General features: G+C 39.9%; 1 protein-coding gene across 4 annotated transcripts in view; it reads left to right on the top strand.

The window, feature by feature from the left end:
• The first annotated feature begins 2,732 nt into the window (after positions 1-2,732).
• Micu3 (mitochondrial calcium uptake family, member 3) overlaps positions 2,733-18,223 on the top strand; it is an 89,601-nt gene continuing 74,110 nt past the window's right edge. For 3 of the 4 annotated variants that reach the window (XM_039094721.2, XM_008771293.4, XM_006253200.5), the window contains exon 1: positions 2,733-3,548. In XM_039094721.2, coding sequence (XP_038950649.1) covers positions 3,189-3,548 — 360 coding nt within the window. In that variant the 5' untranslated portion in view covers positions 2,733-3,188. The remainder of the gene's footprint in view (positions 3,549-18,223) is intronic. The other variant, NM_001191892.1, reaches the window with a different exon arrangement.

The following is an 18,223-nucleotide window of genomic DNA, read 5'->3' as shown; positions in this document are numbered from 1 at the left end:
TCCTGAAATTTTTACTTCATCCAAATTCTGGGTAAATAACATGAGATCCAAGATGTTGGCAAAAGATGAAACTGGTATACTAATCCACTAATTTTCTCCAGGCATTTACACACACACTGAATTCCCCTTGCTGCCTGTCTATCACTCCCCTCTTTCCTGTCCACCTGTTCTGAAGGTTGTCCTTCTGTTTAGACATCCGCCCTTAAAGCAATTTCCCAACTAACATATGACAGTCTGGGGTCGGTGCCAGGGACTGCAGTGTGCATTAGCTATGATACATCTTAAGACCAGGTACCTACTGATCCTGTCCATACGGGCATTTGAGAAGGGAGTATTGCAGGCCACAAAAGAGTGAGCATTTGCTTACAAATCCTTTTGGCTTTTCTTATAAACAAGCAAAAAATAGCTAGTGACCATCTTCTGTGGTTTCCAGTATATTGATTAATGCTCTGTAGTCTATGTCAAGATTGTCCACATTTCCCTTTAGTTTTGAACACTTCAGTTAATTTTATTGTTTTAGTTCACACTGAGGTCCATATGGTCCTAAATTTAGATCTTGTAACTCTATAAGATTTTTCTAGCTGGTAAGGTGTAAGAGCATCAAGAAGCAAAATTTTAAACTATAAAAATTTTATGTCATGATATATACAAAAAGGACTTGCAAATTTTGAGAGTATAACTCTATGAATATTCAGAATGAAGACACTCTCTCATCTACCCAGAATACTCACGGGACTCTGAAAGTAGTTAACTTAACTAGTAGTTTCCTTATCTAGTCTTGTCAGCATCATCTACTAAGGATACCTACTACCCTGAGTTCTAATATTATAAATAAATAAATAAATACATAGGGCTGAGAGGTCAAAGGCATTTATAGCCAAGCCTGAAAACCTGAGTTTGACTGCCATGACCCATATCATGGAAGGAGAGAACCAATGCCCAAAGGTTGTCTTCTGACCTCTACATGCACAAGACTTATATACACTTGTGCACACGCACATACACACAAAAGAATAAATGAGTTTAATTTTTAAATTTATTTTTGTGCATATGACTATTTGGCCCTCATGTACATCTGTACACTGCATCCGTGCCTTGTGCCCTGGAGGCCAGAAACAGATACCGTTTCCCCTGTGAGTTACAATTGTGAGCCACTGTGTGGGTGCCAGGACTCAAACCAGGTCTTCAGAAAGACTTGTCAGTTCTTAACAGCCAATCCATCACTCCAGCTTCATAAATGAGATTTTGTGTTTGACATCTTAGACTCAGTTTTATCCTATGAAATTAATCAATATGATCACATTTGTAATTACAGTTTAGAATTTTTTTTATTGATTCTACCCAATTGCTCAGATAAACTATTTTCTTTATATTCACACTTTCATTGAAGGACATAGTAGCAGCTTATATTCTGTTGACAATTACAAGTGGTGCTGCTTTGCATACACATCTATGTCTTCTGAATACTTAAAATAGTCACTTATGCTATTTCAAGTAGAATTACTGGGCCCCAGGGTATGCGTATGTTGAGTCTTAGTGAATACTGCTAACAGTTTTCAGAAGGTCGTTAGTTGTTTTGATACTCTGGTATTGTGGTTGTGTAATGGATGATTAGTACTGGACTAGCCACCTCTTTTCTGCCAGGAGACACCCTTTGATGGTTATGGAGCTTTAGTCATTGTCACTTCTGTGTTAGTCAACATTGTATGCTATGAAGAGACATCATGACCTCAACTCTTATTAAGGAAAACAGTTCACTGGGGCTTGCTTATGGTTCAGAGGTTTAGCCCACTATCATCATGGCAGGAAGTGCGGCAGTGTTCGGGCAGACACAGTGCTATAGATGGAGCTGAGAGTTCTACATCTGTATGGGCAGACACCAGGTAGAGAGGGATACTGGGTCTGGCTTGTGCGTTTGAAACCTCAAAGCCCACCCCCAGTGGCACACTTCCTCCAACAAGGCCATACCTACTCCAACAAGGCCACGCCTCCTAATAGTGCCACTCTGTATGAACCTATGGGAGTCGTTTTTTCTTCAAACCACCACGACAAATGAACAAAAGAAGGACAATAAGATGAGTTTGCTTGCTCTGGGTGGCGGAGGGGGAAGCTTTACTGGTAGTAAGTCTGAGCGGCTATTCCATACTATTCTTTAAATAATGTAGAAGTCCCTGCCAATAGGTGGCAAGCAAAGATGGGGATTTTAAGGACTACACAAGAGGAGTTGGGCAGTAAAGCACCAATAGCAAAGACCTTGATGATGTGAAGAGTATGTTAAAAAAAAAAAAAAAACTAAGTAGGTGTAATGGTCATGGTTAGAATTTTACTGGCCTTGGTGTTAGAATATATATGTGCATCGCTAAAAATTTGGTTACTGCCAACAAAGAGATACCTGAGAACAAAGGGTCATGTGACCATCAGGCCAGGGACTTGTGGCAGTGGATAATGGTGAACTTCCTTATGGGACTGTGAGAACTGAGATTGAAGGCTCTATCTAATGTGCTAGCTCCTAAAAATCTCAAAATCTCAGGACTTGTTTTTGAATTAATCCTTCTCCACGATCAACTTCCTCCTTTGATTCTTTCCATTTTTCCCCTTTGGCCTCCTCTACATTGAGCAATGGTTCTCAGGTATACTAGTGTTTCCTAAAAATATTAACACTAATTATAAATCATTAGCCTGTCTTTGCCCAAAGTCCAGAAGCCATCCTTATGTAGCCCACAAATATTAATTCAGAACTGCGGTCTTTATGACTTGAAGCAAACATCAGCATGCAACCACAGAGCACTCGGACCGTGTAAGGATCCAGCACGGAGCAGAACACAGAGAGCAGCCGGGCCTCTCTCCGAGGGGCGCCGAGTCACCCCGCAGCCTCGGCTCCTGGAGTTCCGCCGGCCAGCGGTTCACGGGTGTTGGGCTCCCTTGCTAGTTGCCGTGGCTACGGGCACTGTCCTCTACTACTGCGTGGCGGGGCTGGGGAAGCACGATGGAGAACAGCCTGGACTTGGGCGGCCCTCGAGCTCTCTCCAACGTGCGCCTGTATCCAAAGGCTGCTCTCGGGTAAGCCGGGTCCCGGCTACGGTCGACAGCTCGTCCGCTCCAAGCGCTAGCGCTGCTCCGACTTCTCGCGAGATTTCAGACCGCCTCTCCCGCCCCCACTCCCCACGGCTGGGCCCGCAGCTCCCGCTATGGCTGCGCTGCGGAGGCTTCTGTGGCCGCCGCCTCGGCTTTCGCCGACGCTCGCCCCTCAGCAGCCATTCCTCTCGCCATGGGGGCGGCCTGCGGGGACGGCTCCGGGGATGTCGGGTCGGCCCTTCTCCGGCCGGGAAGAGGACGAGGGGGCCGTAGCGGAGGCGGCGTGGCGGCGGCGGCGCTGGGGTGAGCTGAGCATCGCGGCGGCAGCGGGCGGGGGGCTGGTCGGCCTTGTGTGCTACCAGCTGTATGGGGACCCCAGAGCCGACCCCTCGGAGCTAGTGGCCCCAGAGCTGGACGAATCGCCCCGCGGCAGGGGGCTGCTGCCCATCCCGGTGGCTGCTGCCAAGGAGACGGTAAGTGCCTGAGCGCGTGCGCGCACCCCTGGAGGTTGGGTTGTCAGGTGTCCCACCTGCCCCGGGAGGGAGGGCTTTGGAGGGGGGGGGGTCACTGTGACACTTGACTGACACTTGGAAGCACTGTGGAAGCACTGCGAACTCTGTAACACAGATCAACGTCAGGCGTCCCTGTGCACAAGGATGCTGGGAAAAGATGAGGATGTTTCGATCACTCATGCCTCAGGACAATTCTGGTTGCTGCAGCTACCATCGAGCAACCAAATACAAACCAGATCCCCTCATGACACAAGTGTCACAGCTAAGGGACTTGACAGGCATAAACACGAAGAAGTGATGGAGGGCCGCATGAGTAAGAGAAACTCAAGAGAAAACGGTACTGGAGGCGAATGCCGGATGCATTCTGAAGGTGTCTTTAGATATTAGAGTCTGACTCATTAGTCCCAAGAGAGATGTTGCCAAGAAAGAGAACAATTACTCAAAAGCAGTACATCTCTCTTTCTCTTTCTTGCGTTAAAACCAGAATCCCTGAAGTAATGGATTAACACAAACCAGAAGATAGGTCATGAAAGGTGGTAAACTATGCATGAAGCCAACTGCAGAAGCATATAAAAGCACAGAGCAGTTGTGTAGTTCTGATATAAGGTAAAGACTGTAAGGCAAGAAGAGTAAGAGGTGTGGCTTTTCCCCCCACTTCTCTGTATTTGTTATGTAAATGACTTAGAGAATTAGCCTAGGGAATGTTTTGACATCTGGCTAGAAGAATGTGACAAGATTAGATGGGATAATTTAGAAAAACAGCAGCTGTGCCCCTTTTAACCCTAATGAAATTTTGTGTTATTTCTCCTGTATGTAAGTCTATAGTGATGATGTACAAGTATGCAACTTCTTTTCTATGTTTAGGATGAGGATTGGCAGTGCATTCAGCCCAGGGAATCTAGGCTGTGTACTTTTGCTTAGTGCCAAGTCATAAGCATACTATGTAAAGTACTTTTATACAAATAAATAAGCAAATAAATAATGAAGTATTAGCAAATACTGTCAACTTTCAACCCCCCCCCCACACACACACACATGTTATTTGGTGGCTTAGGAGAGTAGCATGACATTTGTCTTTTGATTGACCATGTGAGACTTTTAATTTTAGTTGGTCTGGAAACAGATTGACAAGGTAGGGAACATGCAAATAGTGTTTTCTTTCCTTCTTTTAAGAATTAACTTTCCCTTTAGTTTGGAGAGGCTAGATCACATAGTAAAATGAGTGTGCTCAGAAGGCTGGACACTGACTCGGCGGTGCAGTGGGAGCTAAGTAATATATAAGTTAATATATTTCAACAGAATAGAATGCCTGGTGTGTAGTAAACCTTTGTTCATTTTGCCTTTATTCATTTATTTTGTGTTTTTTGTTTACTTCCGTGTTACTAGTCATCAAGTCCAGGGCATCATGCATGCTGCACAAGTGGTCTATCACAGGCTCGCCTCCCTGGGCCCTTTATTATCTATTAGTACTCACTTACATTAGTATTGCTTCATGTGCGTATCAGTCTCTGTGTGGTGTTTTACAAGTGAAATGATACTGTAGTCTCCTGTCTTCCCCATCCAGTCTCTGCTTCAACATTATAGTTGTCATACCTTTTGCATGTGATAGTTTTTCCTTCTGGAAAACATGTTATAATCTTTTTTTATTATCTCAATATTGGAATTTTCACCATAACGAGCTTTGGCTTGAACATTTTTACATTGCTTTGCTAGGTACTTTCATAACAAAAGTTCTTTCATTATGGAAATTCAAGTCAAACAGTTTCTTATAATATTTCTGTTCTCTTTTTCTTTTCTGGAACTGCCATGGGTCTGAATTTAAGCCTGACATTCTAATGCTTATTTAGGTGTTTTTTTTTTTTTTTTTAAATGCATCCACTGGGTATTATGACCAGCCTTCAGCCTGACTGAAAAAAGATAATTCACTTATAGAAGTTTAGTTTTGGTATATAACCTGGAGGAAGAAATATTTTTCCTTCTAGATCCATGCAGATTTGGGATTTGTGTTAGTTACATCATAGTTGCCATGAATGGCACCTGACAAAAACAGCTGAAGGAAGGAACGTTTTATCTGACTCACAGTATCAGGGAATAGATGTCATGACAACAGAAGTATGAGGCAGCTGGTAACATGGCATCCACAGACAGGATGCAGAGAGAGAGGGGTGCTCACGCTCAGCTCAGTTTACAGTCCAGTGCACAAACTGGTGTTCCCACAGTGGGACACTTAATCCAATCAAGAAACCCCCTAGTAAATATGCTCAGAGATTTGTCTCCTAGGTGGTTTTGCGTCCTGCCAAATTGACAACCAACATTAACCATCATAGGTTTGGGCTGTTTTAAGGAAACTGTAGCTATCATCTTAGAGACTGACTCAGTAATTTATCTTTAATAATTTTAAAGAAATAAAGATTTTCTACCTAAAGTTTAAAGAGGACAACTGGAGTCATTAAAATAATTATGTCGACTTTATATTTTATTGCATTTACATATTTATGCATTATATGGTATTTTGACATACATACATGACATACATATATAGTATGTGTATGTATATATATATATATACATATATATATATATATATATATGTATGTGTATATATATATAACAGTTTGAATGTGAAATATCCTCAATGGCCTCACCTGTTTGAATGGTTGGTCCCTAGCTAGAAGCATTGTTTGAGAAGCTATAGATCTGTAGATGCTAGTCCTTGCTAGAGGAAGTATGTCTCCTAGACAGGTTTAGAGATTTACAATCTGGCCCTACTTCCCATTCTCCCTCTACTTCTTTCCTGTGAGAAGATGAAATGTTCACCCTGATCACCTTGCTTCCTGCCAGACTAGTTTGGTACTTCTGCTACACACCTTTCCCACAGTGATGGACTGGAACCTTAAGCTCGAATAAACCCAGCTCACCTCTAAGTTGCTTTTTATCAGTATCCTTCTGTCTCAGTTAAGGTTTTGTTGCTGTGAAGAGATACTATGAGCACAACAACTCTTACAAAGGAAAACATGTAATTTGGGATGGTTTACAGGTCAGAGGATTGGGTCGTTGTTGTCATAGTAGGAAGCATGGTGGCATGCAGACATAGTGCTGGTGACAAATGATCCACTCGACAGGCAGCAGGAAGAGAACTCTGGGCCACTAGGCCTGGCTTGAGCTCCTGAGACCTCGAAGCCCCCCCTCTAGTGACATACCTCCTCCAACAAAGCCACACCTTGTCCAGGAAGGCTTCCCCCCCTAATAGTGTCATCCCCAAGAGCCCATTGTGCCACTTTCATTCACACCATCACACCAGCAGAGCACCAACAAGTAACTCATACACAGACTTTGTAGGATGATTAAGTTGAGTTAATTTACCTTCTCTACCAACTTTTCATTTTTCCCCTTTTCAACTTTGCTAAACTAGGGAATATTTCAAGGAGAAACAGTACCCCGTTTCTAATCGCAGTTGAGGTTACATCCTAAATACTTCTTTGGGAAAATTCAAATCACTCTTTTTTCTGTATATAGCAGACACCCAGCACCAGCATTGGGAACGGACACTGTAGATATTTCAGGGTGATGTGTAAATAAAGTTTTATTGGTGGATGAGAGACCGCAGGTATTTGGCCTGTTGTCATTCTTGCTGACCCTCACCTCCAGATGTAGTGACCTTCAAAGGAATAGTTTAAAATTATTTATGATAGTTTTAAAAATTAGTGTTGAACACAAAATGGTAGAACACAATGTAATCCCGTATAGTATAGTTGTGTGGAAAAGTGTCTCAGCTTTGTGAACATTCATTCATGTCATTTTCCGAGTTGTTTCTGTTACCTGATCGCATCTTCAAGGCCTCTGTTTACTGTGGAGCTTTGCTCTTCATTGTGCATAGTTTATGAGAGGCCACAGGATGGCTGAAACGAAGGCAATTATGGCTCTATGTTTTGCTCAGATCTTCCATGAAAGACCATTTTACTTTTTAGAGTCACTTCTAAATTTTCTGAGCCTTAATTTTGGGTACTACTTTGCTTATGAAAGTTGAAAGTTAGTGTACATTAAAACCCATTGCATATCACGTCATGAAAGTTTACAATGGCTGTTGCCCATTGTATCCTATATTGTATGCCTGAGATTTTGCCCAGGCCCCTAAGCAGATAAATCCCATGCTGTACCACATAGCCATGAGGACTAATGACTAGAAATTTAAGTTATAATAGCATTCACAGGTATGCACAGAGTATATATAAGGTTTTTTTTGTGTGTGCAATAGCAGGCAGAAAATGTATACATTTATTTTTTCATCACTTTGAGCATATGATAAAGTGATTTTCTTTGTATACATTTTTAGTTTCTCAGCATTAGTATTTAATCCAATGCTTTTTTGTTTTTCTTACTTTGAGATGGATGTACATGTAAAATTATGTATTGAAACTGCTCACCACCTGGCTCATAATAGCTATCAAGCTATCAATTTAGTAGTTCTGTCAGCAAGTGGCTCTTTCATCCCTAATTAGTTACTTCTGCATCTCTCTCATCGTATAATCTGACATTAAAAAATTAAGCCAGCAAAGATTTATTTTGACTCAAAGTTTTGGATGTTTTCGACCTATTATGGCAGAGAAAGCTTACAGAGGAGCCCAGTTCCCAGCACAGAAACATATGGAGACAATGCACTGTAAACAGCCAGGAGGAGACCTTCCTAGGCTCCCTTCAGTGACACCCCCCCCACACACACACATTTACCTGACCTCATAAAGATTCCTTGGGTTCCTTAAAGAGCACCACCAACTTGAGAAGATGTCTTCACAACAGAAGCATGTGGACGATAGTTCACACTGTAACAATGACAGTCCCCTCACTTTCTGCTTTTCTTTCTTTTAAATAACATGCAACATGTTAATTATCCTTGATATGCTAAAGGGTAACACAGTTTCTAAAGGTGATCATTTATGGCAATGGACATAAGTCTGTGTAAATAATTGTTTTTTGTTTGTTTTATTTCTTTTGAAGATGCTGGAGATTGTACCCAGACCCTTGAGCATGTAAATTACACATTCTTTTATGATTTGTGCCTCCAGCCCTAAGTGATTAACATATTTCTTAAACAATTGTACCATTAATCTTTTGCTCTTTTGTTTCCTGGATATAATATCAAGATTTCTGTTTCATGTCCTATTTGGCAGTATAATAAATATATCAAACTGGACATTGTTCATTTAAATACTTTATTCACAGAATATTTACTAGGGACAAGTATAGTAATATATATCTGTCATGTCAGCTTTGGGAAGGTGGAGGTCAGACGATCATCCATGGCCTGAGCAGTGCAGTGACTCTGAGCTCAGTTTGAACTATGTGACAAGATCCTATCTCAAAAATAAATATGTAAATTGGAAAATTTAAATAGGTACTAGGGATTTAGTGATAAATGAAATAAAATGCATATATGGTCTCAGTTTATAATATGGTGAAAACACAGAATGTAACATGCTAGAATGATGTGATGGGAAAAATAGAATGTATCGTGGGACCATACAGGAAAGAAATATGCCCCAGACACTACACCTTAGAACGTGTTTTTCTGATGAAGCAGCCTTACGATGGGAATGAAATGGTAATGAAAATTGAGTAATTATTAGATACAGAGGGAAATGAGGGTTAGTAGGTAGTATTGTAGCAGGGTCTTTGCCTAGCACCTAGGAGGCCCTGGGTACAAACTCCAATATCACCCACCAATAAAATAAAATTTAATATTGAGTAAAGAGTGGGATGAGGATTAAGATGAAGGACGTGTTTGATACATAGGTCAAAATCGTAGTAGTGGTGTCTTTGTGATAGAAGTGAAGTTGGGAATCATCAAGTATTAAGACTTACAAAATGAATGGCGTGGCTTACAACATGTAGAATGTTAACAGAAAAGCAACTTAAGTGGAAAACCACTTAAAGAACTGACAGGTAAGGTGCAGATATTTGGAAAGAAAACCCCAGACATCAGCTAAGGAGAGAGGTAGGAACTGCAAGCTAGTTAACTAGTTTATAGATTTTCATGTTTTTATTGAGATGCAGAAACCTTAAGAATCTGATCTAATAATTTATACCTGTGATGTAATATTTAATTTGCATGGAAGATGTATCTAAGTCATAGTATAATATAGTTTTTGTTTGTTTTTAACTTTCATTGGCTGGTTTTGTCTACAAAATTTTAGAATGTACTATAATTGTGCCAGACACTGAGAATTTGAAGAACTTTGTGTCCTATAAACACTTGTGTTTGAGAAAATGTCTAAAAGTCAAATAAACTCTACTTGTTTATTTTCTGGCATTAAAGAAATTAGTGGACTATAGCAGTATTTTACAAATATGTTTTTTCTTTTTCTGGAACCCTTTTTTTCTGTGAATGAAAAACAGAGCCCTCACCTCAAAGGGAAGAAGATTTGTTATTCAGGAGCCAATGAGTGGCTGGTTCCCACCATGCTCTAACGTGGCAGAAGTGTGATTCATGAGACATCATTGCGCTTCTGTTGCTAAAGAACAGAAGAAAGGTGCTTTCCAAAGAGTTGGTGGGAACTCCAGGTGGAGTCCAGCAAACCACAAAATCTATGCTCTAAATGTTATTCATCTGAGGACATCACTTTTGGGTGGAAGAAAGCCAATGGTTAGTTAAGTTAATACATCCCCAGAATGTCAAGTGATAGTCACAGAACAGTGGGTCAAAAGTGGGTGGCAATTAATAGCCATTACAGAGATTAAAGTGAGCCCAAGATAGATAGGCTCTGGCTCAGTGACATTCTAACTCCACAGTCATGAATTTCTATATTGTCAGCCCTGGAGAACCTTCAACATAGGAATGGCTTTTGTTTTGTGGAATTCAGTTTACACCTCTATATTCTATGATGTATTGATGTGGAATTTTGTCTAAAAATGTGGAATTTTGGTACTGTATTATTTATTTTATAAGCAGTAGATGTGCTACACAGCAGTAGTATTTGTTTGCAAGTTCTCTTTCCCCCCAAATTGGAAAAGTAAAATCCATGTTTTTCATATCCCAAACTCTCATTTAACCAGCTCAGTGCTTAAACTTCTTCCCTAAAATTTGGAATATAGGACATGTTCTGTTTCCTGTCTTTAATATCCCAGGTTGAACATGTGTTTACAAGAATTTTAAATCCTTCTATTGTTTTCTACCTTTTCATTTGCGTGGTATGTGTGGTTGATACTGTGTATTGACTAAGATCTTGGTAGAATTCTGATACCTAGAAAGGTTTTGGTTGAAGGTACTTGAACCAAATAAATCAATTTAAAATAGCTTCACCCTATTATAAGTTACTGTACTTAGCCATGGTCATCTAAACATTTCCTATGTTCTTACACATCTGACAATGAAATGGAACTTGTCCTTTTCATATGAACACTGTTCTCAGTAGATTAAAAGAGTGAAACAGGGTCTATCCTAAATGTGGAACAATTATTTTATGCAAATTTATATAACATTATTAAAATCCTCTATATGGTAAACATAATAAATAAATTTCTCTTTTTCATGAAATGATCAAAATCCAGTTCAAGTATATTAGGGTCCTACATGTAATAAGTAAGACTTAAAAATAATTAGAGGAATATGACTGGTTTTTAAAACCAAAGTAAAACCCAGAAGGGAAAGTACACAAAGAAGTCTTAGATAGCAGAAGATGTACCACAGCATTCAGACAGAACAAGTGTGCAGAGTGTGGAGTGATGGGCTACAGGCTGATATGACCTCAGCAGTGAGTGGCCAAAGCAACAGGTAAATAAAGATAAAAATGTTCAAATGACTGAAGGATTCATGAAAAGGTATTCACCTCCACCAATAACAGAGAAATGTAAATTAAAACTACAATGAGGAATTCTTTCTTACCAATTCAAATGATTAAATGTGAACAATGTCAACTGTTGGCAGCAATGTACAGCAGCAGAAGTTCTCTGTAATGTACACATTCAAGAAAGTAGTGTGGCATTTTATCATCAAATGAGGACTCATGGTTCTTTTATTCCAGTAGTACTTGCCTGGTGTGGTGGTTTGAATGAAATTGGCCTCTATAGACTCAAAGAAGTATTACAGCAGGTATGTGTGGCCTGGTTGGGGTAGGTGTTGGCTTATTGGAGGAAGTGTGTCACTGGGAGTGGGCTTTGAGGTTTCAGATGCTCAAGCCAGGCCCAGTGTCACCCTCTTCCTGCTGCCTGCTGATCTGGATGTAGGACTCTCAGCTAGCTCTCCGTCAGAACCATGTCTGCCCGTGTGCCATCATGCTTCCCATCTTATTGACAGTGGACTAAACCTCTGAACTGTAAACCAGCCTCAGTTAAATATTTTCCTTTATAAGAGTTGCCTTGGTATGGTGTCTCTTCAGAGCAATAGAAACTCTAGTCACCTGTCATACAGAAGCCCTGACTATGAAGAGAAGACCAGAAAGGGAAGAAGAAAGGGGACAGATGGTGAGAGAGAGAGAGAGAGAGAGAGAGAGAGAGAGAGAGAGAGAGAGACAGAGAGAGACAGAGAGAGACAGAGACAGAGACAGACAGAGACACAGAGAGAGACAGAGAGAGAGACACAGACACAGAGAGAGACAGAGAGAGACGCAGACACAGAGACAAATGGGGGTGTGGTAGACTGATTCCATGTTGTCCAAATTTCAAAAAAAACTGGAACACGTGCCACATGACATTGGGGCTGGACTCTTCTCAACCCCTACTAACTCTGATTAAGACAGGTACAACATAGTCTTTATTTTTATGGTAGAAATGGACTGTCAGATATAAATTTTCTCATTTATTACTTCCTCACAAGTGTTTGCCTACTTGAGTTGCTTACTTCTAGTTCAACAGGAGAGAATTTTCCCTGTGAAGTTAGTGAGGAAAGATCACAATTTATATATTTACATTGCTGTCAACTGTCAATACTTCAGGAGTAAGAACTACTCTAGCTATAGGGTGATATAAGGTACTTACAGAATCCTGCACCTTGTCCTGATATTAGATGTCAGTGAGCTTTGAGACTATTACTAGACAAGCAATGTGCTTGGACATTGGAGTTATTTCTGATGTGTTGTGGGGTGGTGAAGGAGATCATAAATTGTATGTAGAAGTCCTCTTCAACAACTGAGTAGGAATGCCTGCAAGCTGCTACCAGAATTCAATATATAATCAGTGCATAGCAGCCCTTATTAGCATCGTGGTTTAGAACTGCCAGATATAAATGCCAGGTGAAATTAGAGGCAGACACACCAGACGAGGGCGTCAGATCTCATTGCAGATGGTTGTGAGCCACCATGTATGTGGTTGCTGGGAATTGAACTCAGGACCTCTGGAAGAGCAGTCAGTGCTCTTAAACCCTGAGCCATTTCTCCAGCCCCACTAGTTACAAGATTTTTTAAAAAGGAACATAAATGAAGATATTTTATGAGTCCAGGCAGGTAATGATGCACATCCCTTTCCGTTTTATATTTTCTAAATTTAGTAATATGACTATATCTAAGTGTAAGAGATTGAGAAGTGTACTCTAGACACATGCTTGGGAAGACGAGAAATAGGTTTCGTTGGAAATTAGTAGAATTTTCCATAATGATGAACCATCTCAAGAGAAAAAACACTTTTCCTCCAGTGCACAGTATGGTAATTACCCTTGTATATCTTCAGTTCCCACCAGTCTGCAGTAGGATGGGTAGGGAGATGGGAATGATCTTGGAAGTGATGGGGGAGAAAAAACACTATCAGAATATATTATATGAAAAAAAACCTTTTTCAATAAAAAAACAATTTCAATCATTGTGATAAAACTTTCTCAAATGAGTTAGGGCATATAACTTAACTTTAAGTTCTCTTTTTAAAAGCTAGCAAAATTTCAAATGGATGAGTTTTAATAAACAAAATTGTATACAATACAATCCATAGACGACATGAAGCTCAAAAAGGATAACCAAAGTACGATGCTTCACTCTTTCTGAAAAGGGGGAACAAAAATATTCATAGAAGGACATAATAGAGACTAAGTTTGGAGCAGAGACTGAAGGAATGGTCATTCACAGCCTGCCCCACCTGGGGATCCAGCATATATATATATATATATATATATATATATATATATATATATATATACACACACACACACACACACACACACACACACACACACACACACACACACACAGCCACCATACCTAGACAATATTGATGAAGCCAAGAAGTGCATGCTGACAGGAGCCTGCTATAGCTGTCTCCTGAGAGGCTCAGCCAGAGCATGACAAATACAGAGGTGAATGCTAGCAGCAAAACACTGAACTGAAAATGGGGTCACCATTGGAGGAGTTAGAGAAAGGATTGAAGGAGCTGAAGGAGTTTGCAGCACCATAGGAAGAACAATATTAACCAACCAGAGCTCCCAGGGACTAAACCACTACTCAAACAGTGCACATGGACAGGCCCATGGCTTCAGCTGCATATGTAGGAGAGGATGGCCTTGTTGGGCACTAATGGGAGTTGAAGCCCTTGGTCCTGCCAAGGCTGGACTCCCAGTGTAGGGGAATGTTGGTGGGGGGAGGTATTGGGGAGGGGGACACCCTTATAGAAGAAGGGGAGGGGGATGGGACAGGGGACTTATGGACAGGAAACCAAGAAAGGGAATAATAACATTTGAAATGTAAATAAAAATATCCAATAAAAAAAGAACTAGCAAAATTTCAAATGTGTGAGTTTTAATAAACAAAACTGTCACATATATAACATTATATTGTAGAATGTACAGGCCATGTGCTTAGTCCCTAGTGTTGTATAAAATCAAAACAATAAACATTGTTCTCAATAAGTTCTGTAAGGAAAAACATGAACATTATTTTTATTTTTATACCTTTTAATTATTCATGTATTTTTCTGATATGCTTTTAAGTATTTTTTCTAAACTTAAGAGTTAAAAAGTTATATATTTATCATTAAAAATTAAAACTTTTATGATACTTTTACACCATTGTTTTAGAACTATGTGTACATTTTTTAAAAGTCTTAAATTCATAGTAAATTGACCCAGACAGTGTAGAGTTTCCATGCACCTACATATATAGTCTCCCCCTCCTCCCCATATCTGGCAGCATGATGATGTATTTGTTACATCATGTTAGTTAGCTGCATTACCAAAATGATAGACTTACATTTACAAATTATTACTACCCAGTGTTGGTAGATATAAATAGCCACACGTTAAAATTCCATTCTTTAGTATTACATAGCTGTAGTTTTTAACAAATGTCTAGTGTGTCCATTATTGTAGTTATACAAAATGATCACTGTGAGGGATTATCTAGGAAGAAGCGATTAAAGTTTGAAAGAATACTCCAGATATAAGCAAACTTGGAAGGAAAACTTTCTCCCTGGGTCAGAATTTGGGTCTTTTCAGTAGTTTCAGAATCTCCAGATGTTGGGCCAAGGCTAGCAGACAAACACTGGTATGCTTGGATTGGGAGCTTGAAATCCTACCAGTGGGGTGCCATATTGTCAAGGCAATCATTTAAGAGACTTTTTCCCAACCCACTGGGCTTCAGGAATTTCAAGGGAGGTTGTAGGCTAGGTAATCTTGGACAAAAACCAGACATTTCCACTGACAGACACCAGGTAGCAAAGGTTTCTGGATCTGATCTTAAGAACTGTCTTGTTTGTTTACAGGTAATATAACATTCACAGTGTTCCACAGAGTGAAATGCCCACTTGGTAAGAATGACCTGCTGGAACATTTATAAAGCTTACCTGGGAGTGTAGAGAAGTAGGGGGAGGGCAGATAAGTTGCTCAGTGATTGACAGTATGTACTGAATATTGGTGTCCTCCACAAATCCATCTTGAAGCTCTAACCTTGAGTGTGATAAGTAATAATCAAAGATAACAGTGGTGTGGAGATAACATCATTTCACCTCTTGATCTTGGGAGAACAGAAAAAGAAATTGGGTATCTGCAAACCAGTAAGCTCTTACAGCCAAACCGTGCCTGCATGCTGTTTTCAGAGTGAATTGCCGTTGTTTAGTCTAACTGGTATGTGTTAGTTGTTGCTGCTGTACGAGTTGTTGTTTGGTAACACATGCTGAGTAACGTAGTCGGTAAGTTCAGGATGATTTACTTATTTACTTGGGGGAAATAGTGTAAACATTGATGATATATCTGTGTTTCTTTTAATTTCAACCTATAAAAACTGTCTTGGAACCTGTATTAGTTTTTGTACCTGTCTCCAAAATATATGCAAAAGTGAGATTTATTTTGACTCTAGGGTTCACAGATTTCAGTGCATAGCCCTTGGCTCCTTAACTATCAGGAGAACCACCATAAGCTTAACCTGAAATGGAACACCATGGCTGTAGGAGCATGAACCATGTGCAAGAGGTTGCTGTTCATTTCAGAGCCAAAAGGAAGCAGTGAGATCAGAAGAGAGGTCTGGGAATAAGACACACTGCAGGAACACTCCCTGTGACTGACATTTAGGCCCCACCTCCTACAGTCAACAACACCTCCTCTAAAATAGTGCCACCAGATGGAGACCAAGCCTTCACCACATAGGTCTAAGGAGTAGCTTCCAAAGGCTACACATGGACAGACCCATGGCTCCAGCTGCATATGTAGCAGAGGATGGTCTTATTGGGCACCAATGGTAGTTGAAGCACTTGGTCTTGCCAATGCTGGACCCCTTCCTTCCAGTGTAGGCGTATGTCAGGGTGGGGAGGTGGGAAGTGGGGGTGGTTGGGGAGATGGAACACCCTTATAGAAGAAGGGGGGAAATGGGATAGGGGGCTTATGGACGGGAAACTGGGAAAGGGAATAGCAATTGAAATGTAAATAAAAAATATCCAATTAAAAAAAGGGGGGTATCTTCCTCTTCAAAACACAGCACAGGTATTGCATAGCCAGTCCTCTGTGGTCATGGTGAGCGTGTAGCCTGAGAGTTTGCCTGGAAAAGCTAGTTGTGACTCTCTAGTAGTAAAATCACCACATTGTATATCTAGACATTTGGAACTGAGCGAGACAGAGAAAAGTGATAGGCCTTCAGACTGGTGAGAAGCACAAGGACATGCAAGACAGGGTATTTGGAATAACCATGGGCAAATGGAATGAGCATTGAACCAGCAGCAACACAGAGACTTAGTTAAACCTGAAGCGTGGAGCTGAACATGGAGACTGTTTCAAGAATTAGCCAATTCATAGAATGGATTTTCTTGACTATCAGAGAAAGAAGCATTTTTTCCTACTTTTTGCTTGGTCTTTATAGTTTGTAGGCTTGGTATTTATCTATTTTGAAGCTAAAGTTCAGAGAGATTAAGTATTTTTCCCAAGGTTACCTAAATACAAAGTTGTGAAGCTGACATTTGAACATAAGTCTGAGGGATTGCAAAAGCAGTCACTTTTATTCCAATATACCAAGTTGTGTAATAGGAAAGCATATTGAAGTGGGTGTCAGAACACCTGACTTCAAGTCCTAGATTGATTTGCTATCTGTATGACCTTGGTGATGACCTCTATAGACTTAACTCTTTTTTCAAAGTTAGACTAACACATTTTCTACTTGCTTGTTAAAAGATAATATACTTATAATCTCAAAAATAAAAAAATATATTTTTATAAAAGATAGCACACTATTCTTAAGTGACAGTTGAGTGCTCAGTCCAAAATAAAGGACATTTATACCACTGCCTCTAAGGCTGGGGAATCATTACTGAAGTGAGACCTAAAGAATACAAGAGCAAGAAGATAGGGGAAAAGGTTATGAATATTGACTTTATAACTTCCCAGCATCTGTGGATGTCTACAATGGACTTATACAATACTGAGTTCATCAGTAGTCAGTCATGTTTTAGAAAGGAGCCCACAGGGCCTACCTCTTCCTGGAGGAAGTAAGTATTACTTACTGATGGATTCTAAGGTAGGGCAGTCAATATCTTCAGTTGTGTATTCACTGAAGTGTCCAATAGTCTACAAACCCATGGTCCCACACATGATTCTGGTTAAACTCAGCGGGTCTCAGGAATGGGATAGAGTATTTCACAGGGGATTGTGAGGAGAGGGGCTAAGGAAATTTGAGAGGAAGAGGGTTACAATAATCAGAATGTACTTGATAACTGAAATTGAGAACAAATTCAACAAAAGTTATACTTTTTTAAATAGATAATACACCATTTTAAATTTTCTAGTTTTTCTACATATAAGCATATTTCTATAAACATGAGATTTTAAGACCAACTTTCTATAACTGTTTTGCTAACTGTATGTTTTGTTAGCATATAGTTTTGTTTATCTCTAAATCTACTGTATTTCTTTTATTGACCATATTCCTTTTAAATGTGGTTTTACCAAGATATACTTTATATGCAATTAGTTATAGGTTTTCAGATTTCATATTCTACTTTCATTTAATATTGTCCAGTAAGTTTTTGCACAGTTGCTTTTTGTTTCCCTGTTAATCTGGAGATAAAGACATTTTTAATTTTTATTGTAAGATAAAGTTTCTCTATGTAGCCTGGGCCGGCTTGAAACTTATACATAGACCAGGCTGGCCTTGAACTCAGAAATCCATTTGCCTCTGCTTCCTGACTGTTAGGATTAAAGGCATGGGCTTTAATTAATGACTTAATTAATGGGCTTTAATTAA

Source organism: Rattus norvegicus, chromosome 16 (genome assembly GCF_036323735.1).
Source record: "Rattus norvegicus strain BN/NHsdMcwi chromosome 16, GRCr8, whole genome shotgun sequence".
Classification (NCBI taxonomy): Eukaryota; Metazoa; Chordata; class Mammalia; order Rodentia; family Muridae; genus Rattus; species Rattus norvegicus.
This window is presented reverse-complemented; position numbering and strand designations above follow the sequence as displayed.